Source organism: Sciurus carolinensis, chromosome 18 (genome assembly GCF_902686445.1).
Source record: "Sciurus carolinensis chromosome 18, mSciCar1.2, whole genome shotgun sequence".
Taxonomy (NCBI): Eukaryota; Metazoa; Chordata; class Mammalia; order Rodentia; family Sciuridae; genus Sciurus; species Sciurus carolinensis.
Window position 1 is genome coordinate 11,168,728 of NC_062230.1, and position 25,778 is coordinate 11,194,505.

General features: G+C 39.4%; 1 protein-coding gene across 1 annotated transcript in view; it reads left to right on the forward strand.

Annotated features, from left to right (window-relative positions):
* Window positions 1-519: 519 nt before the first annotated feature.
* The window catches only part of Sdk1 (sidekick cell adhesion molecule 1), an 881,670-nt gene continuing 856,411 nt past the window's right edge, over window positions 520-25,778 (forward strand). The window contains exon 1 of the mRNA XM_047533731.1: window positions 520-890. Coding sequence (XP_047389687.1) covers window positions 668-890 — 223 coding nt within the window. The 5' untranslated portion in view covers window positions 520-667. The remainder of the gene's footprint in view (window positions 891-25,778) is intronic.

Here is a 25,778-nt window from a genome sequence, read left to right on the forward strand (position 1 = left end):
ACCTGGGCGCCCGACAGCCACCGGCGGGGCGAGGCGGTGCCACCCTGTCCGCGCACGCCCGGCCCGCGAGCCCGCCTGCGGAGCGCGTGCCGAGACGGCGCCGTCTGCAGTGTCCGCCGCAGGTCCCTAGGGGGCGCAGCCGGCGCGGGAAGCCGCCCGAGCAGAGCGCCGGGGCCGGCGCGAAATTGCAGGCGGGCGGGCGCGGCGAGTTTGAAAACAGGCGAGCGCGAGGGGGCGGGTCCGGGCGCAGAGCCGCCTCTCTCCGCCAATCAGCGGCAGGCGGCGGGCGCGGGCGGCGCGTGCGACCGGGCTGTGAATGGGGCGCGGCGGCCGCGGCGGCCGAGGCGAGAGCCGGCGCGCGGGCGGGCGCACTTTCTCCTCAGCGCCGGGCGGGGGCGGCGGCGGCGGCTGCTGCTGCTGCTGCTGCTCGGCGCCCGCGGACCCCTTGGAGAGCGCGACTGGCCCGGCGCTGCGGCCGCGGGGCGGCGGCCGCGAGTGGCGAGGGCGGCGTGCTGGGCGTTTGCCCCCGACAACTTCTCCCGGCCGGCTCGCGGGCCCGGGACGCCGCCCCTCAGCCCCGCGCCGCTGGCCGGCCGGGCGCGTTCCCGCGGAGGGGCAGTCGCCGCGTCCCTGCCCACCCCGGCGTCCGGGGTGGCGGCCGCGCGGCATGGCCGGCGGCGGCGCGGCGCCCCCTGAACTGGCGGGCCCGGGGCGGCCGCGGGGGAACCCGCCGGGCCCCGACCCTGGCGCCAGCCCACTGGGGCCCCATGCGACGCCCGAGACCGTCAGCCCCGGCGCGAGGCGGTGGGCGGCAAAGTTCGGCCCCGGCGGCCGCGGATGGTGGGCGCTGCTGGCGCTCCAGCTGCACTTGTTCCGGGCGCTGGCGCAAGGTAGGTGGGCGCCGGGGACGGGCGCCGCCGCGGGGCGCGGGCCTGCTGGTGGGCTCAGGCGGGGCGGGCTCGGGTGGGCGCGGGCCCGGGCGCCTCCTCGGTGGGCGCGGGCCCGGGCGCCTCCTCGGTGGGCGCGGGTGGGCGCAGGCCGGGGGCGCCGCCGGGGTGGCCCGGGGTGGGCGCAGGACGGGCGGGCTCTGCGGGGGGCGCCGCCCGGGGTGGGCTCCGGCTCCGGGGCGCCGACCCGGGGGCGCAGCATCGCGAACTTTGCGAGGCCGGGTCCCCGACTTTCCCTCCGAGCCGCCGGGTCGGGACTGCGCATCGCTCTGTGCCAGGCAGCCGAGGGGTTAATGCAGTGTGCCTTTAATCCGCGCAGGAATCGGAGGAGGGGGAAACCGGGCTATCCAGAGAATGCACGGTGTTTGCGGCTCTTTTTTTTTTTTCCCCCTTAAGCGAAGCCATGTAAGATTTTTAAAGTTGCGACCCTGCCATCCGCTCCTTAAAAGAACGCCCGAGTCCCGTCCTATTACACTGATTAAACGTGGGTTGATTAGTGTCTGAGCACCGCAGAGTCTTGTTAACGATGAATGACATCGGCGGTGGACTTGAAATGTCAGGTGCCAGTCACCGCGAGCCGCCCTTTCCAGCCCTCTCCCCAGGGCCCTGTCCTCCCAGTCCCCCAAGTCCTGGTTCCCGACCCCAAGTGGGTGCTGTACAATCGGTGGAGCAAAACTTTCGGCGTCCACGGTTTTGCCACTTCGCTTTTTCTCCCTCTGTTGACTTCTATTTAGAATACAGTGGTGATCTCTAAAACAGGGAAAGAGGATCTGCTGATTTCAAATGACCTTTTGAAAACGGAGATGCCATCTCTTGGTGAAAGAGCTTTCCCACCTAAATCTGAATTCTCCACCTAAACCTTTATCAAGCCAGCTAGGCAGCGCCGTCTTTCACAGAAGTTTGCTGTTAAAAATAAAATGTTAATACTCCTCTTTGGTGGGGTCTTTAAAACACATTAGTGAACTCGTTTTACTGTTAGCTGCTTTAGAAAAATTAACTGTGGTATTCATTACCTGTGTCCTGAAATACTGCCACACTAAGAAACCGTGTACTCTGGGTTTGATGAAAGTTGCCAGCATTAGCTGTGTCCTGTGTCAGGTGAAGATGATTTAAATGTGCCAGTGATTTCAATGTGATAATATTTTAAAGGTCTGAACTCATTTATGATCAGATAGCTCAACAACGTAACTTTTAAATTAATGCTTATCTAATGTTTTCTGAGTCGTTGTCTCCCTCATGCTTTCATAAATGCCTCCTTTTGTGTTTTACTACATGAAAACAAATTGCTGTATTTCTGGTTAACTCTTCCATTACTTGTAAAATTTTATTTGACTTATTTGTGCTTTTTGCTTAATGATTTAGTCTGTGAGAAAAGAATTGAGTCATTTTGTATCATGGAATCTAGATTGTCAGAAGTCAGGTTGGGGTGGAGAAATCTGAATCACTTAGGATGTACTTTAGAAAATAAGAATGGTGTTTGTTTCTTTTAAAAAAGTAACTTGCACTTTATAGTAAGCCATATTTAGCTATATGAAGATTAGTGTGAAATTCAGATGATGGGGAAAAAAATCCATCAGTGGTTTTGGTTTGAAGTACATTGCATGGTCATGGGTTGTGCTTTGAAGGCCATAAAAAGTGTTGGATTTTTACAGCTGAAACATTAATGAAAACCATTAATTAAAATGTAACATGAACTTTGTTATGGAGTACTGTTTTATTTTTGTTACCAGTAAAATCATTGGTACCTATTTTACATTTATATGGTTTATGAAAGTATACAGATCTTTTAGTGTAAAATTTCAAATAGGTTGTCACAAATTTTAAATTCATTGACAGGTTTCTGTTCTCTGTGCTCTGTGAAATGTGTAATATATCCATCTTTTTTTATATCATATTGAAAATTCATATTACAGAGGAGATGTCACCATTTGACAAAAGCTCATGTATCTTGAAAATGAAAATTCTGGTACTGCTATAGAGATTTCTGATGGAATGATGAGTTGGTCACATGCACAGGAATGCATTCTCTTGAATCTCATCAGATAAAATGTAACATTCTAAATGGAATAGTTACCACTAAGTTGGAACTGGTGATAAGTACCATATTATTACTATGTAGCAGGGTGAAGCTATTCCTAATTGCTCAAGTGTTTTCTCTTGGCACTTTTCTTCATGTGGGTAGGTTTTGTCAAGGCATCCTGGGGGCGGGGGAGGGCAACATTTCTCAGCAAAAGTTACATGTGTATTATTGAAGTTATAAGCAGGAAATGTGTGAAATGCCAGATTCTCATCTTCAAATGTAACTTGAATATGTTAGTTTCTTCTTCTTACATGGTAATGGGAATTCCTCACATATACTCTGCTTATTGGTGTGTCTGATTTCTGTGTATTCCTTAGAAGCCAAATCTGATTCCGAAAGGCAGGTGGCAATGCATGCTTTCCTTATGCTGTCTACTAAGGAGCCAGCTGTGAGTGGTTTAGAAGGATGACTTCTGAGGCAGTGAGTGCCTCCTAAGTTATCACATGCATTCCTTTCTTTAGCTCTACTCTCAGACATTTTACAGACTTACTGCTTCTGATCATGCTTAGAACACCCTATAGTCTGAGCTTGTATCCATCATGCCAAGAGGGATGATAATGTCTTGGGTTGTTCAGAGTCCTCAGTTTCTCATTTGGAGTTAGAATGGTGGTTTTCACACATTGCTGTGTTAGAATCACCAGGGATAATTGGCAGAACTACAGAGGACCAATTCTTTTGTTATGGAGCCACAGTTTGCTTTCCAGGTAATTCTCATGTATGCTGGTATTTGAGAAGCATTAATGTACATTATTTTGCTTTTCTCACTCTTATCATCTGCCTATTTCCTGAAATCTCTAAACCTGTGTTTCTCAAACTTTGTTGCAGTTGGAGTCACCCAGGAGCTTTAACCAATGTGATGCCTGGATCTCACTTCCAGAATTTGTTTTGATTTCTTGAGTTTTGACTTGGGCATCAGGCTGTTGAAAATTCCCTGGTTATTCTGATGTTCAGACAAATTTAGAGCCGCTGCTTCAACCCTTTCAAATGATATTAACATGACTCCAGTTCCCTTTTAACTTTTTCATGGATGTGTAGTCCTCTCCCAACCTCTAAATTCCAGTGACTTTTATGGACTTGGATGCTATCTTCACTTATACAAGCTTTCTGATTAGCTTTTTTAATAATGTGTACTATTTTTACTGAAACTGTTGAGCTCCTGCTTTGTGCTCTCTGGGGTGTACATCAAAATCCCTAATGAAATTTAGAAAATATAGTCACTGGGGCTCCACCTCAGACCTGTTGGTTCTCAGAGGCATGCATTTCAAGAAAAGCTCTACAAGTGATTTTCTTTCTTTGCGTTGCATTTCTTTCTGTCCTAATTTCATCCAGTGGTGTCACTTTTACTCTGATTTCCTAGAGTTGGGGCCACTTTCTTCAGGCCATTTCCCAGGCTTGGGTAAGGTTCACTAATTAGGCTTTTCGGCAGCTTATTTGGAGAAATTACAAAACAGTGTTGATTGGGATTACTACAAATCTAGCTTCCTCTCAAGCCCTTATTTGTTTCCTTCAATCCTGAAGTGCTTTATTCCCCCTCTGAACCCTTCCCCTCACAACTTGGTTTCCAGACCATCTTGCTTAAGTATATAGTCCTTTTTTTTTTGTACCAGGATTGAACCCAGGTGCTTGAACCCACTGAGCTACATCCCCAGCCCTTTTCTATATTTTATTTAGAGACAGGGTCTCACTGAGTTGCTTAGGGCCTCAATAAATTGCTGAGGTTGCCTTTGAACTTGCGATCCTCCTGCCTCAGCTTCCCGAGCTGCTGGATTTGCAGGTGTGCACCATCATGCCTGGTCAGTATGTAACCTTATGCTATAGTACCCAGGTACTTACTGAATCAAATATGATTAGACCACTTCATATTTTACAGATGGCACCTAGTCACTTGTATATCCATGTGCATGTAACCACCTGTAGCCTCTCCTTCAATGAACCCTTACACATCAAGCATCACAGGCTCATTTATTTTTCACAATGACTCCTGAGGGCCAGGTAGCTTTTTTTTTTTTTTTTTAATTCTACCAGTAGGGAAATGGGCACTGAGAGAGAAGTTATTTGCCTTACGTCCCAGAATTGGTGGTGGAGTGGGTGGTGGGGAGCTTGATCCAGAGTCTGTGAATATTAATCAGAGTGTGCAACTGTTGGATAAGAGTTTCTCCCATGTAGCCTCTGCCTTTGTAAGTAGAGAGGAGAATAGGGAACAATCTGATCATTGCAGGGAAGATGGGAGAATGATGTTTTAAATACCATATTGAGTTACCTTGCTTTAAGTCTCAGGTTACTTTACAGTTATGATTGAAAGACAATAAAAATTACATTAGGTAATTTGGAAGATGTAGAAATATGCATAACCCCTCTGTATACTTTCCCATGATAAAATGGCTATTGTTATTTTGGTGTATTTCTCTCTCCCTCCTGTATTTTTTCATAACATAACTTGAGCTGTGGGTTGTGGCAGTCTGTTGAGCTTGATTGGGCCTTTCCAGAATGGGATTGGAGTGGATCAACCATATCTGTGAGGAACATTTGGTAAAGTCTCTTATCTGCACTCAAGTACACGAATTTAAGACTTTTAGTTTGTACAAATCTGTCATTTATTAGTTTTTTTTTTTTTAAGCGTGCATTTTGTCTAACATCTGTTAAGTTCAGCTACATTCCGAGACTATTCTTGGCCAGAAAGTTTCATGAAACCTCAAACCTTGGGGTAAAACAAAGTAGAAGGCTACATATTAAACAGGCAATTCAATGATATCAGATAAGACTTTCTGTTTAAATTCTACTTACCAGTTACCTTTATATTTTCATCCTATGGGTCCTTGCATCATTTTTGTTGATAAATGGGTTTTGGTATTTTAGGTAGTGGAGGTTTGCAGCATATAGTGTCTGCCTGCTTTCTGACTTTCCCTAGGTTGTCCTTGAGATAGAGACCAGTTATGTTGGATCACTGACACTAGAGCCTGGGATGAACAGAACAGGGGGGAAACACTGGAATTCAACTAGGCATGGCTTAAATTTTTCTAAAAAGTGAAGAATATGGTAGAGTAGACCCCCCTTTAGTATAGTGCATGAAAGTTGAGTGAGGTCAAGGAAGGAAACGAAAATAAATGGAAAGGTATAATATAAAGAGTTAATTATTTTAAAATAAAAGGTATTAATGTAAGTTTTATTTGGTTAAATAAGTGATGCTTTTCTACCTAATGTAATTGAGCATTTAAATTTATCTAGACTCCTTTATTGTAATTCAACTTCAATATTTTTTATAAAGCATTGCCTTAAATTCCCCCATAAATTTGTACATTTTAAAAATTGTTCTACTTAGTAATATATGACAGCCAAATGCTTTTTGATTCATTGTACACAAACGGAGTACAACTTTTCGTTTCTCTGATTGTACATGATGTACATTTTTTAATCAAAAGGGCATAAACATTGCACCCATAACCCTGAGGGAGAAGGGGTTTCATCATCTGGGACTTCAAGTGTGGCACCTCCTGCCCTCTTATGGCAGTACATAAAAATTACAGTGATAAGCTTTTCAATGAGTAGCCCACATGTGGAAGTCTGTCAGTTTGACAGACCACTGCCTGCCAGTTATTGGTCCTATACCTGAGACCTTGTCTAGAGAAATTTATTATTAGTTTTACAACTTCACTACATTAACACTATTTTTACTATATCCAAATAGAGAAATAAAAAATACTATGGGAGCACTGCCTTAGGAAACTCTTATGTTTATGCATTTGCCATTCTAGTATTTATGTTATTTGCTTTCTGAGACTAAAGCCAGAGACTCACTGTGTCAGCATGGCCCCAATCTCCTGTGGGTATTGTTGGAATGAGAATATTTTCTTTAATAAATATTTCCTAGAAACAGGGATGTGGCAAGTGGAAAAGATTTTGGGCTAAGTGTCAATAACCCTGGCTTTTATCTTATTCTGAAAGTACCTGTCAATATGAGCAAGTCTGTTAGCCTCTCTGAGCCTGTTTTCTCACCTTAAAAGGAGGGCATTAGACTAGATGTTCAAAATTGCTCTGCCCTGTTTCTCTGATCTTCGTATGTTATATTCTTTCTACCATTCGCCAGAGTCTATGGGTGTCTGCTATCTGGGGATTCTATAACTCCATATGCCTTAGCTCCCAGGACTGATTTCATTTTACTTTTACTTTTGTAGGGTATTTACAATGTTGAAGTCAACTGAGGTGTAATATAATATTTCTCCTTAGGTGCTGTCATCTAACACATGATGTATTTACCTTAGCCTGAAAATGGTTCATGCTCTAAATTTTAGGTTTTATAAAGCAAATTAGTGCCATAATTTATCAGTGTAAATTTGAAGTTTGGAGAAATAAATTTTCTTAAAATAGGAGATGCTTATTTATGTAAATGGCTAAAAGAAAGGACAAGACTAGTTGAAATCTATTGGAGGCAATGCAGCCAGAAATATAAAAAGAAATAATGAGAGTTATGAGAATGTTTATATTTACTGGACAGTGATCATCAGTAATTAAAGAGATTAGCAGATGATGTCTGTTGATATTTCTGTGCTCAACCTAATGTTTTGTTGATTTAATTGTTCTCATTAGGAACTTTAGTAAGTCAAAGAGTTCTTAAAAATAACAATTATTTTTTACTTTAAAAGGCTTAGCTGGCATTATGTTGATAATACACTGTCTACTGAAGTTAACAGCTATCAACTAAACAATCCAGGTTCTTGACAGCTGACATGTCAGTAAAGTAAATCTATTAATTTAATGACCTTTGGAGATCAACTTGTTGAACATGACCTAAGACAATAATTTTTTCAGTATTTTGGCCACACTGTGTTTTTTCTTTTTTCTTTTCTTTTTGGCAGTACTGCTGGGGATTGAACCCATGGGTGCTCTACCACTGAGCTACATCCCCAACCCTTTTATTTTTTAAATTATGAGATTGGGTCTGGCCAAGTTGTGATATTCCTGCCTCAAGCCTTATAGGTAGCTGAGATTACAAGCATTCACCACCCCACCTGGCTCATTGTATTTTAAAGAAAATTAAAATTTTAATAGATAAGGCATGGCTTTGGAGAGTGGGCTTTAGAGAAAATGGGCTAGACCTTGGGACTGTTTATTATGAAGACAAAATTAGTCTTGGGTGCTGTTTTGTTGCATTTTCTCCCTTTCATAACTCTCCTCAGATTCTTTACCATGAGAGGTTTTAAAGATTGATTTTTTTTATAAAGATGAATGGTATTTCCAAGAAAAAAATAGTGAAGTAATCAATAAATAACTGTAGTGACTTTTGGGGAGTAATATGGATATGTGGGGAGCACCTTTAGCAGCTCAACAGGCTAATGAGGAATACATTTTAGATTTGGGCTATGGAGGGATTTTGTATGACATTAGATGTAACCCGTTATATTTAGGGTAATAATCTCCAGAGATATTTTGTGTGTAATTTTTTTTTTTTTTTTATGGGAGAGGCCTATTTTCAAAGTGTAGGGAAGTTCTGTCTTGACTTCTCCTTGAATGTTACATGTGTTACAGAAAGAACGAATATTTTGATTCTGTGAGATGAAGCCTTTCTATAGGATGGATGTCAGCATTGATTTTATACATGAACCACCAGATGGCAACAGAAAAAATGTTTATATAGGATATAATCTGTGGTTTCCCAAGTTAAAATTTGTTTTCCTCTGTGATACACACCACTTCTCAGTATACTTATGATATAAAGTTTTTAGCTAAGAGCTTGGTGAGTTTGCATTACCTGACAATGTATTATCACAATCACAAAAGAATAGTGATACAGTATCATTAGAGATTTTTATTTCCATGAGTGAATGCATAAACTGTTTCCAAAGGGAGTGAGTTTCTAGGGATGTAACTTTATCATTTATATTATTGTATAGTCATGCTTCTACTTTTTAAAATCAGCATTTATTCATCTCTTATAGTAAACTGTGATGATTTGCAGAACATAAAAGAAAGTGTGGTTCTTACCCTAAAGCATTTTATGTAACACCTTTAAAGGGAGGAGATATGTGAATTTACAAACATTGAGCATATTTATTTATTTGTTGACCAAAGGTATTTTTACTTTATGTAAAATTTATTTTTACCTTGTAGGCATAGCCCCCTCTTTTGAAATTATGTCATCCTGGCTCTTTTAAAGTCTCGCACTTAGCCAAGTGTTCTGATTGCAAGCTAGAAACTCAATCCTGAACTGCTGAAGAGCGGGGGAAAGGGATTTTATTGGGGGCATTTGGGAGTGTCACAGTGTAACTAGAAGGATACCTTGAAACTTGGGCAAGTTAGAATTAAGCTCTATCCACCTCAGGAATAACAAAAGCCAAGGACCCTGTGTTTGATTCCTAGTACCACTACCAGCACTGTAGTGAAACAAACAAAACAGCCAAACAACTGTTCAGGCACTGCCCTCTTCATCTTTCTTCTTCTTCAGTTTTCTTCTTTTCTGTGTTGGTATTATTCTTGACTCAATGAAAATTGCTTTCTCTTTGTGACTGAAACCCAGGTGTAGCCAGTCTTTTGCATTCTCATAACTTCATACACTGAAACAAAGATTGACTTAAGACTTTGATACTGAGTCTAAAATTTGTGAAATGATCAGATTTGTATTTTAAAATCATCTTTGTGGGGGGGGGGCATTTTTTGGTTGTTGCAAAACTAAGGAGGAGTGGAAGAAACCAGAATAAGTGACTGTAGATGAGGTAGGCTATAGCAGAAGTGAAGGTGGGAGGATTGGGCAGCCTAGAATACGGTGGTAATGCTAGAGTGAGAGAGAGAGGGAGAGAGATTAGGAGGCCACAAATGAACAGGATTTGGTAATAGGTTGAATATAGAGACTAAGTGAGACAATATCAAAGATGATGTCCAGGTTTCTAGCTTGCGTGTCTAGTTGGTTAGTGCAGTCATTCACTGAGGTTAAACCACCTCACTTTGAGTAGTATGTATGGTCATGATTCTGGTTTTGAATGTATTATTGTGCAGTATCCTGGAGGCATCTAGAGAGAACTGTTAAGAAAGTACCTGCATAGATGAGTTTTGAAATCTGAGGAGAGGTCTGTGCTTGGCATAAACACTTATTGGAGACAGTATAGTATCTTAAGAGGATGGGCCTGGCATAAAACAAAACTGGCAAAATCATTTGCTAACTGTGCTTCCTTGGGTTGGCTACTTAATCTTCTTTAAACTTTATTTTTATTATCCCTGAAGATTGTGTAAAAATTACACTCAATGTAGCCTTTGAGAATTGATTGATATGATTGCAGGTAAGGTGTCTAGAGCCTTACCAAGTACATAGGATGCAGCTAATACATGCTAGGTGTTGCTATTGTTATTTACACTCTGGTGGACCGGCCTCATGCCTCATTCATCCCTTTTCCCCTCCATAGCATTAGAGATTAATGAGCTACTGTAATAGAGTGGGAGTGGGAACAATCGACACAACTAGAGAGGTATTGTAGTAGTAGTAATATGGCTATGATTTACTGGATAAATTGCAGGGGGAGGGAGTGGACTGGTGGGGGTGAGTAATGGTGGGGTATTATAGGAATAATAAATGTTAGAACTGGGATAGTATTAGGGTAGAAAAATTGGAATGGTCAGTATTGCTCCAAGAGGCGAATGAGATGGGGACAAAGAAAAGACCATTGGATTTGTTGATGAGGTGAAAAGTAGTATCTTTTTGAGTATAAGTTCTCTGGAGTTCTTGAAGAATAAAGTATGTAGAAGCTGATTATGGGTAGAAAGGGAATGGAGTCAATAGGTGTGTTCTTGTACTGTGGACATTCTCAAGCAGTGAAAGAACTACCAAGGTATTTGAAATGCATAGTGACAAAATGATCTTAAAATGCCTTAGGAATACTTATTTTTTTTTCTAAATTTGAAACCTGTTCTTGAGACTGGGGGAAAAATGTGGGCTGTTGTTATCTGGCAAAGTGGTACGTATTCATCACAATTTTGTTATTTCAGTTTCATATTTTGTGACTACTGGAAGCTTTTAGCAGCATTGCTAGCAGAGCTGATGTAGAGGACTCACATCCCCATACCACTGTAAACACACAGAAACTGGACAAAATACACCAGAACAAGCACACACTTTCCCAGGCTTGAAAGACCAGGAAATGTCCCGGTGCAAGAAATTTGAAGAAAGCTTATGCTGGGGCATTAATCAGGAGCTCCAGGCCTGTGGTGGTTTCACATTTGGATGTGGGGTACAAGGTCTGGGTCTGGGAGTCTACTGAAGGACCAGAAGACTTGGCCTTAGTTTGCATAAAGTTGGAAGGTGGAGTGGAGGTACCCTGGCATAAAAGATACCCTTGAGGGGCTGTCCCATCTGTGAAAAAAGGACTAGGAAAACTATGCCTGATAGTCTGGGAAAGTGCAAAAAAATGGCTGTCTTCCCTAGGTAGTGATAATTAGGATAAAAAACAAAAAAATAATCTTAAACTTAAGGCTGGAACTCACAGTGGGGATAGGTTCAAATCCAACATTTCTTCAAGTGCAATTAACTCTCACACTGAGAAATTAGCACAAAATCTGGTCCAGAACTATGGAAACTGGTAGAGCCCTCAGAAGTAAGTGTGAAACTGTCCTGCAGAGCAAATTAAAATCCTAGGACTTTTGCAGAAGAAACAACTCGAGTTGAAGATGAACTTGCAATACAAAAATGGCCCAGCCACACAAGGAAATGAATCACTATGAAGAAGAGTCAGCAGATGTTATAAATAGGAGAATTAGTACTCCAAGAGGTAGAGATGATAGGACACATGAAAGAGATTACTTGTTTAAAATTATTAGAGATGAAAGAAGACCATAATGAAAGAATAGATTAGAAAGTGAACATATAGATTTGGAAAAGAACCAAATAGAGCTGGAAATGAAAATTATGGTCATTAAATTTAAAAAAGTAACCTCAATGGACAGGTTAAATAGCCAAGTAGATATAATTGAAGAAAAAACTATTGATTTTTAAGGAGATTTGAGGAAATTGCTTGAATACAGTACTGAGGGATAAAGAGATGGAAAACCAGTGGTTAAGATTCATGAACTTTAGAATGAGAAAGACCAATATTACCTTCTGTGAGCTTCAAGAAAGAGAAAGTAGAGGAGAGGCACTATTAGAAGACATAATGGCTGAGTATTTTTCATAATGTAAGACCTGAGTTCGTAAGAGTTCAGAATCACAAGGAACCCCAAACAGGGTTAGTAAAAATAAACTCATACCTAGATAGATACATTGTAGATGAAACACTAGAAAGTAAGACAAAGCAATCTGAGGCATACATATATTTGGATTGGCAGGTGTTTTGTCATGAAGATATTTGAGTAATAGCTTCAAAGTACTGAACTGGAAAAAATACCATCTTAGAAGTCTGTCTCCATATAAATTAATATTAAAAAACAGTGAATAAAGGTTTTTTAGATAAAGACAAAGAAAAGTTGCTCATTCATTTGCTTTTGCTGGAGGAATTGCTAGAAGATGTACTTCAGGAAGAAGGAAATTGAAATTGGAAGGAATGAGATGCAAGCAGCTAAGTGATAGGAAGCAAAGTAGTGTTGCCTTCCTTAAATTTGCTCTGTATATACTTGTGTTTTGAGGAAAGTCAGTACAAATGACCACCTGTAAACCTAGATTCCACATCCATGGATTCATCCAACCTTGCATTGGAAATATTTGGGAAGTAAATTTCATCTTCACTGAACATGTACAGACATTTTTTCTTATTTCCTATACAATATAACAATTACTTATATGGCATTGTATTAGGTATTACAAGTATTATAGAGATGAATTAGAGTATATGGGTTGATGTGCATAGTTTATCTGTAAGTACTATGTCATTTTATTTAAGGGACTTGAACATCCACAGATTTTAATGTGCATTATAGGGGAGAGATTGTGAAGATCCTGGAACCAATTCTCCATGAATACTGAGGGACAATGGTATTAGCAATTTCCATTGCCAATGTTATAGTGTGTACAGATTAGCTCAAGAGTGTGAGCTATGCTTTGTAGTGTATGCAGGCAGCTAAAGAGTGTGAGTGGTGGTGGAATGGATGAGTTTGGAGAGATATTGGTCAAAGGACACAAATCAGTTGGAAGTAATAACTTTAAGAGTTCTGTTTCACAACATGGTAACTAGAGTGAATAACAATGTATTTTATTCTTGAAAATTGCTGAGAATAGATTTTAAGTATTCTTACCATAAACGTATGTGAAATAGCACATGTTAATTAGCTCAATTTAGCATATTCCACAATGTATACTTATTTCAAAACATGTTATGTATGGTAAATATAGTTGGCCTTTGAAGAACACTGGGGTTAGAGGCACTGACTTTCTGTACAGCCAAAAATCTGTAAATGATTTTTGATTGTCTGAAAATTGATAGCCTTCACTTGACTGGAAACCTTACTGGTACTATAACAGTCTATTAATGCATATTTTGTATGCTATATGTTTTATATACAGTGAGAAATAACTGGAACCACAAGATATCACTTTTTACTGTGGCATGTCATGTACTGGAGAGAACTGCTCAGGTCGAGATGGTTAGTGACATGGTGTTTTCAGTGGATACCCACAGCACTGGAACTTGCTGCACTGGTGACAGGAGGTGGCTGTGAAATTATTAGGGCAGTGTGGACTACAGTTACTTGTATATAAGTTTTTTTTTTTTTTTTTTTTTTTTTTTTTTTTTTTTTGCTGGGGACTGAACTTGGAGTCCTGCACATTGTAAACACAAGCTCTACTACTGAGCTTTCCCATTAGCCTGCAGTTATGATTTAATATTGCATTTTACTGTTTTTATATCTCTCCACTTTGAATGGTACCGTACTTTGTATTGTCTGTGTAAGTTTTGGTACATTTTAATTTTTTCCTTCTACATTGAGGATTGAACATAGGGCTTCATGCATGATAGGCAAATGCTCTTCTGAGCTGCATCCCAGCCCCAAATTCAACTTTTTATAATTAATTTGTGTATATTTAATAGTAGTAAATGATACAGATTAGTCTACATGTATTTTATATATTCATATTTTATATATTCATAAAATATATATATTTTTTTAATATTTCAAGGCTAAGCAGTTTGCAGGCTTTTCAAATTGTTGCAAATCTTAAAAAAAAAAAAAAAAAAAAAAAAAAAAAAGCACCACACCATTGTATATAACTGGATCCATGCAGTTGAAACGCATGTTGTTCAAGGCTCAGCTGTATACAATCTTTGCCAATTAAAATAAAATTTAGAAAGTAGGAGTAACAGTATTCAGTCAGTACTTTGTTAAGTCACTGTATGAGGCAACAAAGGCACAGTCAGTGAAACATTTTCTTCCTTCATGGGGCCTGTGGTTGATTAGCAAATACACACTGGCAGATGCAAGGCAGTGCAGTCGACACTGGGGGGCCCTTTAAGCCTGACAGAAGGCTCAAAATTGGGGAGATGAGAACTTAAATGGGCATGCTAGTAGGTATTTTAGGGTCAGGGGATGCAAAGTAGCACTTGGGAACACAAAGATGAGGGATTCCAGTAGAAAGAGTCTGAGTAACAGGAGTGAGGAACTCAACCCCTAGATAAAAGAATTCTTGCCAAACTGGAGTTCCAAACATCAAGACCTTCCTGTTTAGCTGATATATTTGGAATGCTGTCTTTACATTCTGAATTGGGGTCTTATTGTCATAACTATGAAAGGTCTTACAGAATATTGGCTATCTGAAAGTGCAAAGATAAAATTCTTTTAACTCTTGGAACCACTGTTTGACCCAGTTACCCCGCTCCTTGGCATATACCCAAAAGACTTAAAATGAGCATACTGCAGTGATGTTGTCACATCAATGTTTATAGCAGCTCAGTTCCCAATAGCTAAGCTATGCAACCGACCTAGATGCCCTTCAGCAGATGAATGGATAAATAAAATGGACATATACACAGTAGAATATTACTCAGCCATAAAAAGAATGAAATTATGGCATTTGCCAGTAAATGGATGGAGCAAGAGACTATCACGCTAAGTGAAATAAGCCAATCCCCAAAAACCAAAGGCCGAATGTTCTCTCTGATACGCAGATGCTGACTCACAATGCAGGGTGAGGAGGGAGGAGTGGAGGTTCACCAGATCAGATGGGGGGAGGTGAGGAAAGGGGGGATGAGAATAGAAAAGAATGAATTGGACATAACATTCCTATGTTCATATATGAATACACAACCAGTGTAACTTCGTATCATGTATAATCACAAAAATGGGAAGTTACACTCCATGGCTCTATGATATGTCAAAATACTTTCTACTGTCATGTATAACTAAAAAGAAAAAATTAAAAGTACTTTTTTTTTTTTTAACAGTCAAGTGGAAGCATAGAAGTAGAGGAATATGATTGATAGCCTCAATACATGAGTGTAAATAACATGAGAATGTAGTTTGCATTATTTTTGTGGCAACTTGACATGTTTGGTTGACTGGTTGTTTTTCACTAATGCTTAAACTTTAAAAATGGCTTAAATTTAGTGCCATTGGAGAAGTAATGTTGGAAAGGCAAAGGTCATCTGTGTCTTTGCTCTTCTGTGTACAACAAAAAGGTCTGAAACATAGGATGTGGTGTATACACCTATATAGATGAGATTAATACCATATAGCAAAAAGTATGGCATTTTATTAGCTGCAAATATGCTTGAGTTTTTAAAAGTTTTTTAAACTTGCAGTTTATTAAAAAAACTGCTCTGTCTTTGGGTGAATAATCTGAATTTTGTCAGGTACTATTGACATCAAAAACTTTTTTTTAAAGTCAAATCTTGTGTGACCTGTGGATTGTCCCACATCAGCTATTAAGGATAGGTGGGGAGTGCTAACCTCTCACTTCTTTTCTCTTAGGGGGAACCTGGGTTGACTGGAGTCCTGTGTCCCTGTGGTCAACAGCAGGTCACTGTGACAAACATGAGGATCTGAATTTTCTCTTTTGTAGTGGCTGGTGTGACACTTGAGAAGATTACTATGTTGGTATTAAAAAGAATGTAGAAGTGGTTCTAATTGACATGAAAGGATGGTTTAGTATTAGGTGAGAAATGAGTTTACAAAATGCTTCGTACAGCCTAATAGCACGTTTTCACTGAACACTTTTCACATAAGGGGCACAGTACTGAGGAATTTCTATGCAATATCTTTTAGGTTCTGTTTTGTAGATGAGGAAATGTAGGTACAGAGAAGTTAAGGTCACTCACTTAAGTGGTGAAACTGGGCTTTGAATGCAGCACTAGCTATCTTTGAGGACTTCTTAGTCCTTCACTGTGCTGCCATAAGCCCCATCACAGGAAGCCTCCACATGTTGGTTTTCACATGTGTGAAAGTAGAAAAGGGACTAGAAACTAATATTTGATGAGTAGAATTATGATGTCCTTTTAAGAACTTTTCTGTTTTTCTAATTTTCTATAATGAGCTCAGTTTGCTTTTGAAATAAGAAATAATGTTAAATCTTATAGAGAAGCATAAAGATGAAAAAAATGGGAGTATTTAATAAAAAACAGGTAAGAAATTATTGTGATTTATAGTGTGATGCAATATGATTGAACACTTCTTAAAGTGTTTTTGAGAGATCTTTTCTTTCTGAATATACTGTTTCACACTGTGAGCTTTTATAACTTTTTAGAATTGCAAAAGCAATTAAAATTCTTTACCATTATGTGGTATCAGTGGATTTGAGGCAGAAAATGGTATAAAAGTGGTTTAGCGGTTCAGGTTGAGATTACATGATTGGGGATGTGGAATTTTGTCTTTTTTTTCCCTATTGGATCGTAAATTATTGTTTTGGCCTTATTTTGTTCATCTGCTTGAAAAAGGCATGCAGTATCTTAAGTTACAGGCTCTTTATAAGAACAAAAAACTATTTTGAAAGATGGATTGATAAACACATTTGTACCATTGATTTCTGGTTAGGGCTGTTTAATCTTTTTGATTCTACTGTCAAATTCTCCCAATAACAACTCAGATATTGAATCCATTCAGTACATGCAAATTTTTTATGGTACTGTGCTCAAAATCATTGAAACATGCAGTTGTAAATGAATATTAGGAGTGAATTTAAATTTAATTAAATGTAAATTTAGTTCTTAAAAATTAAAGTATACTAAATATAAATGTAAATTAGGAGAGCATGATGTATGTATGCTGTAGTGTGGTAGGTAACAACTGGGTGGCACCTGACTTACAAAATGTACCATTTTCTACAGTCAAGTGCTCTACGCCTGAGCTCCATCCCCTAAGATGCACCACTTTCTGAGAATGCACTGGTACATGGCAGAGGCACCACTGGCCATTTCTCTGTCTTGTCATCTCTTGACTTGTTTTTATGGAGCTCTACAAATGCTTGCAGCCTGGAGTTGGTATAGATTTTGCCCATCCTGAGATTTGGATGTTCAGTTTTTCATCTATTTGTTTTCCAATATATCCCCGTTTTTTACTTAAACTATCGAGAGTTGCTTTTCTTTGAGCACAGTATTCAAACCTATTAAAAATGAGAAAGGATGTTTAATAAGCATTACCAACAATTTTGAATCATATCATAAAATTGTAATTCTTAAAGTTAAGACAATCGAACATATGTTGAATGTTAATGGTTTATTATCTATGTAATTACAACAAATGAAATTAGGCCCTTCTTTTTCTTTTTTTGCTCCTTGGCCATGAGGTGAGTAGTTTTTTTTTTTTTTTTAATTAATTTATTTTTTACAGATTGCATTTCGATTCATTGTACACAAATGAGATAGATCATTTTGTTTCTATGGTTGTACATGATGTAGATTCATACCATTCATGTAATCATGCATGTACATAGGGTAATGATATCTGTCTCATTCCACCACTTTTCATACCTGCTCCCTCTCATTTCCTTCTACACAATCTAAAGTTCCTCCATTCTTCTCTCACTCCCAACCTCCCCCCCACCCCATTATATATCATCATCCACTTATCCGGGAAAACATTCAGCCTTTGGTTTTTTGGGTTTGGCTTATTTCACATAGCATGATATTCTCCAATCCCAATCATTTATTTGCAAATGCCATGATATTATTATTATTTATGGCCAAATAATATTCCACTGTGTATATATACACCACAGTTTCTTTATCCATTCATCTGTTGAAGGGCATCTATGTTGGTTCCACAATCTAGCTATTGTGAATTGAGCTGATGTGGCTGTGTTACTGTAGTATGCTAATTTTAAGTCCTTTGGGTATAAACTGAGGGGTGGGATAACTGGGTCAAAAGGTGGGTTCATTCCAAGTTTTCTGAGGATTCTCCACACTGCTTTCCAGAGTGGCTGCACCAATTTGCCACTCCACCAGCAATGTAAAAGTGTGCCTTTTTCCCCACATCTATGCCAACATCTATTATTGTTTGTGTTCTTGATAAGAGCCATTCTAATTGGATTAAGATGAAATCTTAGAGTTTTTAATTTGCATTTCTCTAATTACTAGAGGATGTTGAACACTTTTTCATATATTTATTAATTGTGTGTCTTCTGTAAAGTGTCTGTCCAGTTCCTTGGCCCATTTATTGATTGGGTTCTTTGAATTTTTGGTGTAAAGTTTTGTAAATTCTTTATAAATTTTGGAGATAAGTGCTCTATCTGAAGTGCATGTGGAAAAGATTTTCTCCCACTCTGTGGTCTCCTTTTCATATTATTGGTTATATCCTTTGCTGAGAAAAAGCTTTTTAGTTTGAGTCCATCCCATTTATCGATTCTTGCTTTGATTTCTTGTGCTTTGGGAATCTTGTTAAGGAAGTCTGATCCTACACCAACATGATGAAAATTTGGGCCTACTTTGTGTTCTATTTGGTGCATGGTCTCTGGTCTAATTCCTAAGTCTTTGATCCATTTTGAGTTGAGTTTTGTATAGGGTGAGAGATAGAGGTTTAATTTCATTTCACTGCATATGGATTTCCAGTTTTCCTAGCACCATTTGTTGAACAGGCTATCTTTTCTCCATTGTATGTTTCTGGCTCCTTTGCCTACTATGAGATGAATTTATGTGGTTTCATCTCTGTGTTTCCTCTATTCTGTACCATTGGTCTGCCTGTCTGTTTTGGTGCCAATACCATGCTGTTTTTGTTACTATTGCTCTGTAGTACAGTTTAAGGTCTGGTTTGTGATACCTTCTGCTTCACTTTTCCTGCTCAGGATTGTTTTGGCTATTCGAGGTCTCTTATTCTTCCAAGTGAAGTTCATGATTGCTTTCTTTATTTCTATGAGGAATGTCATTGGAATTTTAATTGGAGTTGCATTGAATCTGTGTAACACTTTTGGTAGTATGGCCATTTTGACAATATTAATTCTGCCTATCTAAGAACATGGGAGAGCTTTCCATCTTTAAGGTTTCTTCAATTTCTTTAGTGTTCTGTAGTTTTCAGTGTAGAGGTCTTTCACCTCTTGTTAGATTGATTCCCAAATATTTTATTTTTTTTGAGGCTATTATGAATGGAGTGGTTTCCCTAATTTCTTTTTCAGAGAATTCATCACTTATGAATAGAGATGCATTTGGTTTACGCATATTGATTTTATATCTTGCTACTTTGATGAATTCATTTTAGTTCTAGAATTTTTCTAGTGTAGTTTTTTGGATCCTCTAAATATAGAATCATGTCATCAGCAAATAGCGACAGCTTGAGTTCTCCTTTTCCTTTTCATATTCCTTTAATTTCTTTGGTCTGTCTAATTGCTCTGGCTAGTGTTTCAAGGATGATGTTGAATAGAAGTGGTGAAAGAGGGTGTCCCTGTCTTGTTCCAGTTTTTAGAGGGAATGCTTTCAGTTTTTCTCCATTAGGAATGATTTGACCGTGGACTTAGCATTAATAGGCTTTACAATGTTGAGGTGTGTTCCTACTATTCCTATTTTTTCTAGTGTTTTAAGCATGAATGGGTGCTGTATTTTATCAAACGCTTTCTTAGCATCTATTGAAATAATCATATGATTCTTAACTTGAAGTCTTTTGATGTGATGAATGACATTTATTGATTTCTGGATGTTGAACCAACCTTGGAGCCCTGGGATAAACCCCACTTGATCATGTGCACTATCTTTTTAATATGTTTTTATATGCGATTTGCCAGTATTTTGTTAAGGATTTTTACATCTGTGTTCATCAGGGATATTGATCTAAAGTTTTTGTTTCCTTGATGAGTCTTTGTTTGGTTTTGGTATCAGAGTGATACTAGCTTCATAGAATGAGTTTGGAAGGATTCCCTCCTTTTTGTATTTCCTGGAATATTTTGAGGAGTATTGGTATTAGTTCTTCTTTAAAGGTCTTATAGAATTCGGCTGAGGAAGTGAGTAGTTTTGCCCTGCCATGTACTCCTTCCATGATACATTGCCTTACCATAGGTCTAATAGTAACAGGGCCAACCAATCATGGACTGGAACCTCTGAAACCATGGGCCAGAATAAACGTTTTTCCTTTCTTATCTCAGATGTTTGTTATAGTAACAGAATACTGACAGTGTGTTATAATAATGAAAGCTGATTTTTCCTCTCTATCTCCTTTAGGGTTTTTGCAGTCTCCTCTTCTGTGTTCATAGGAACTGGTTTTTCCTTTCCATGCATGACTGCACATTTGTTCCATGTTTGGGGTGTAAGTGTAGTATTTTTTGTTTGGAGGGGTGGGTACCAGGGATTGAATTCAGGGGCACTTGACCCCTGAGCCACATCCCCAGCCCTATTTTGTATTTTATTTAGAGACAGTATGTCACTGAGTTGCTTAGTGCCTTGCGGTTGCTGAGACTGGCTTTGAACTTGAGATCCTCCTGTTTCAGTCTCCCGAGCTGCTGGGATTACAGGCTTGTGCCACTTGCAAGTGTAGTCTTAATAGGCACCTTTACAGGTGAAAAACATCTAAAAAGGTTGTTCAGTTAAAATAAGCATGACTTTGTTGTTCTTAATGCTCTTTATTTAACTTGTGAAACGAGGAGTCTGAGGTATGTTTTCATTACAGAATTTGATTTTGCAATTGTCATTTTATTATGTAGTACTTATTTCTTATGAAAATTACTGTAGTAGGTGAATTTGTTACACCAATGTAGTATCGAAAGTCTGTTTTTCTTACCCTTGATCCCATAGTTCCCTCTGCTTGAGGCTGTCACTGTTCCTGTTTCAAAAACTTTCATTCAGTGATATTTTATCCATACATAGACATATGTATCTTTGTCCCCAATCCTTTGACTCTGTACATATGGTATCATACTGTTACTTTAGAGGCTGACCTTGGTGTATTTGTCTTTTTTCACTTAATGTATCTGAGAGATTAGTTCACATGTAAGCACATATGGATGTATCTTGTTAAAACCTGCATACATAAAAGATACGCTTTAAAGCCATCTGCCTCAGTGTAGTGTATTAGCATTATAATATGAGAACATCATGAATCTTAGAGCTGGATTCAAATCCTGACTCTGCTCTTTGATTTTTGTGACCTTGGCCAACCTGTGTAACTTGTCTGTGTTTCAGGTTCCTATTTGTAAAACAAAGTTAATCTTTTTCACAAGGTTTTTGTAAGGATTAGAAGAGATAATGTGTGTAAAGCACTTAGCACAGTGTCTTATTTAGTAAATCACAGCTATTGTGCTCATTAACTTATCAGATCAAATGAACCCCTCATGATTTTCCTTCAACTAAAATAAAGTACATAGAAGATATTTTTACTTCTTACTTGTTTTGTGACCTTTTTACCTTATCTTGGCTATCTTTTATTTCTAGTTCCATTGTTTACATCCCCTCTCCCCACTGGTTTCCCAACACGTTATGTTTATTTTTTATTTTGAGGTTTCTTGGTTTGTTGTTGACTTTACTGACCTAACATATCCTTCCTGATATGGCATTAATTAGGTGCTATCATTTGTAGCTTATATAAAAACATTAGCAATATTTTTGTTAGTGATACTCCAGAGTAAATTAAATATTGACCACCAAATTTGTTTATATTACTAGACAAGATGATTCTTACTGTGTTTGGGATTTCAGAAGGAATAGAACTGAGGCTTGGATGCAGATGGTATTTGGGTGAGGGTAGTAAATGTAGGATAAGATGCCACAGAAGTGCTTCACCAGTCAGGGCTTGTCTGGGGATGGTGCCAGGAGGATTGTCCCTGGGGGCTAGTCAAAAGAGGGAGTGTGTAGGGACAGAGGTGTTGAATGCATTGTACGGTTCAGTTAACTTTGGCATGATGACTGTCAGTGGGGCTTCATAAGTAATGCCTTGCAGGGTGTGGTGTGTGTGTGTATATATATGTATGTGTGTGTGAAAAACAGAAAAACGTGGTGTGGGTTGGAAAATCAGCCTCCCTGGGCTACTGCTGTGTCCTGTTTGGCCTCAGAATGCAAGCTATCTAGCAATGGGAAGCCCCTGCCCTTCTTCACAGTATAGCGATGGGTTTTGCTTGAAGGGGGATAGGTCCGCCAGATCATCATGCTTGTTGAAGTCAGGACGGGTTCTCCCAGAACTGTGAGGGACTGAGTTCCTCAAGAGCATCGGTATGACTCATCCACACCTTCTGCTGGTGTGTCTTGCCCATCTGACTTAAGAGTCAGAGTTGGCTTTATATTCTCCTGAAAAGTAAGTTCTAGCTGGGCATGGTGGTGCATGCCTGTAATCCCAATGGCTCGGGAGGTTGAGGCAGGAGGATCCTGAGTTCAAAGCCAGCTTCGGCAATTTATTGAGGCCCTAAGCAACTCAGTGAGACCCTCTCTCTAAATAAAGTACAAAAAAGGGCTTGGGATGTGGCTCAGTGGTTAAATGCCCCTGGATTCAATCCTCAGTATCAAAAAAAAAAAAAAAAAATTGTCTGGCTTTTTGGTCTGACAGGTTTTACACATCTGATACATGTATGGACTGTTTGTTAATCTTAGTGTTGTTGTCTTTTTTGGGTTTATAGCATCGTATGCTATGTGATGAGGAAGGACTTGTCATCTACTCCCAAGGTATCTGGTGATGGTCTGCTTGTTTCTGGTCTGTTCATTGCCAGCTGGACTGCCTCTTCTGCCATATAGTGGCAGTGAAGGAAATGGAACTTAGCACTTGAAATACAGTTAAATGTTCTGCTCAAGGATTTCACTTTTGTTACTGCTTTTTCTTCATATTAAATTGTTTTTCATTTGCCCAAACATAACCCCTTCTTAGCAATCTTTTTTACATTTTGACATTTATTTTCCTAAAAATTTGAGCACTTAAAGAAATGGCAGGTAGACTGTACCAGGGTCTTCAAAGAGAGAGAGAGAAAATAAATTTCTCTTTACCTGATGGAATTGCCCAGAAGTGTTGGAGGGTTTGGTATGGCAGAATCACAGTTCTCTATTGTTGCCAGTCTTCTGTTCCAAACGGTTATCACTGAATCCTGCATATGGATAGTTTAGCCTTTGTGCACCTTTGTGGAAGTACAATTGTTGCAGCAAAGGTCTGTAGTCTTTTAAATATGAAATCCCCGAGAGAAAATTATTTACTCTTAGTTTTTCCTTTACTGTTCCCACTACACTGTACCTTTGTACCTTTATACCTTTATTCTTCTTGTAAGAATTTATACTGTCAGAATTAAGGCTCACCCAGAAACATTAGCTGCCTCTGATAACTGGCACTGTAGTATTTTATAGTGCTTAATAGTTAGACTTTATAATGGGAAACTCTAAATACAAGAGGTTTGTGCCCATTTCAAATAGGTTTTCTTCCAAATGATCTGTTATCTTCAACTGAAAATCTTAACATTGACGTGAATACCCACTTTGAGTTTAGATTTTTGCTTATAGGATAACAGATCTGCAGCAAATTGAGGAAGAATATCTTCCTCTCTGCCACAGCCACACTCTGGCCTGCACTTAGCCTTCTAAAGTATCTCTTTCCTTCCTTTTTAAAGTGAGAGTAGTTGCAAGGATTGACTTAAATAATGTAACCCCCCCCCCCCCCCCCCCATGGTCTGGGGTTGTAGCTCAGTGGTAGAGCACTTGCCTAGCATGTGTGATGCACTGGGTTGAATCCTCAGTACTGTGTATAAGTAAAATAAAGGTCCATTGACAACTAAAACAAACAAACAAAAAGGCCCCTCAACCCCACCCCACTGTTGCTGGTTATTATTTCCTTTTATTCTATTATTTCCTTGCCTTGGCTTCAAACTTCTCTCCCTTTGAAGGGTCACCCAGATGCTTTCTCCTTCACACATACTCCCTACTTCACCCAGCTAGAATATCCCCCCATCTTTCAGCATTTTTCTGAATCTTTGTTGTAGTACTGGGAAGCTTCTGTCTAGTGTTAAATGTGAATAAACTCTGGTGGTGCTATGGACTCCTTGAGTCCAGAGATTTTCTTTCTCAGACTTCAGGACATTGCATGCTCAATCAGTTACAGCTGAACTTTTTAAGTAAATTAATATGTAGGGTTTTGCATTGATTTCTCCTCTTCTGCTACATACTTGGAGATGTGCTCCAGGTTTCACCTGTGGCCTTTTCTACCTTGTAATCTCATCTGTTCTTTGGCACTATCATTCCTAAACAAACGGATTCATCTGTATGCTGTATTTCCTTATTTATGTTTTGGGTCTGATTCACCCTACTGTAACCTCAAATTCAGACCCCACAACCAAAGTCATCGTTACATTATCTAGATGACTTGGGGCAATTTTTAAAAATTTTATATTTGGTGCTGGGAATTGAACCCAGAGGGAGTTACCACTGAGCCACATCCTCAGCCCTTTTTATATTTTTTATTTAGAGACATGGTCTCGGTAAGTTACTGAGGCTGGTTTTCAGTTTGCAGTCCTTCTGTCTCATCTTCCCAGGCCACTGAAATTACAGGTGTGTGCCACTGTGCCCAGCCTGAGGCAAGTATTTTTGTCTTTGGAATAAGTACATAAATGATCAAAAACATTTTTCATCTAACTTTTTTAGCTTAATTTTTATTTTTGAGGGTACCAGGGATTGAACTCAGGGTCACTCGAATGCTGAGCCACATCCCCAGCCCTATTTTGTATTTTATTTAGTGACAGGGTCTCACTGAATTGCTTAGTGCCTCACTGTTGCTGGGGCTGGTTTTGACCTCTAGATCCTCCTGGCTCAGCTTTTCACCCTGCTGAGATTACAGGTGTGTGCCACTGTGTCCACCTTGTCTTTTTTTTTTTTTTTTAAATAAATTTTTAAAAAAATTGTTCTAATTAGTTATCATGACAGTAGAATGCATTTAGACACATTGTATACAAATGGAGCACAACTTCTTTCTCTGCCTGAACATGGCACAGTCACACTGGTAGTATAATCATACATGTACTATCCTTCCCATAACCTCAAGCCCAGCCCTCCCCTCACTTCCCTCTGCACAGCCAAAGTCCCTTCATCTCCCCTGCACCCATATGGATCAGCATCTGCTTATCAGAGAAAACATTTGGCTTTTGGATTTTGGAGATTGGCTTATTTCACTTAGCATGATATTTTCCGGCTCCATCCATTTACCTGCAAACACCATAATTTCATTCTTCTTTTAGGATGAGTATTATTCCACTGTGTATATAAATGTACCTCATTTTCTTTTATCTATTCATCTGTTGAAATCATCTAGGTTGGTTCCATAGTTTAGCTATTGTGAATTGAGCTGCTATAAACATTGATGTGATTGCATCACTGTAGTATGCTGACTTTAAGTCCTCTAGGTATAAACCTAGGAGTGGGATAACTGGGTCAAACGGTGGTTCCATTATAAGTTTTCTGAGGAATTGCCATACTACT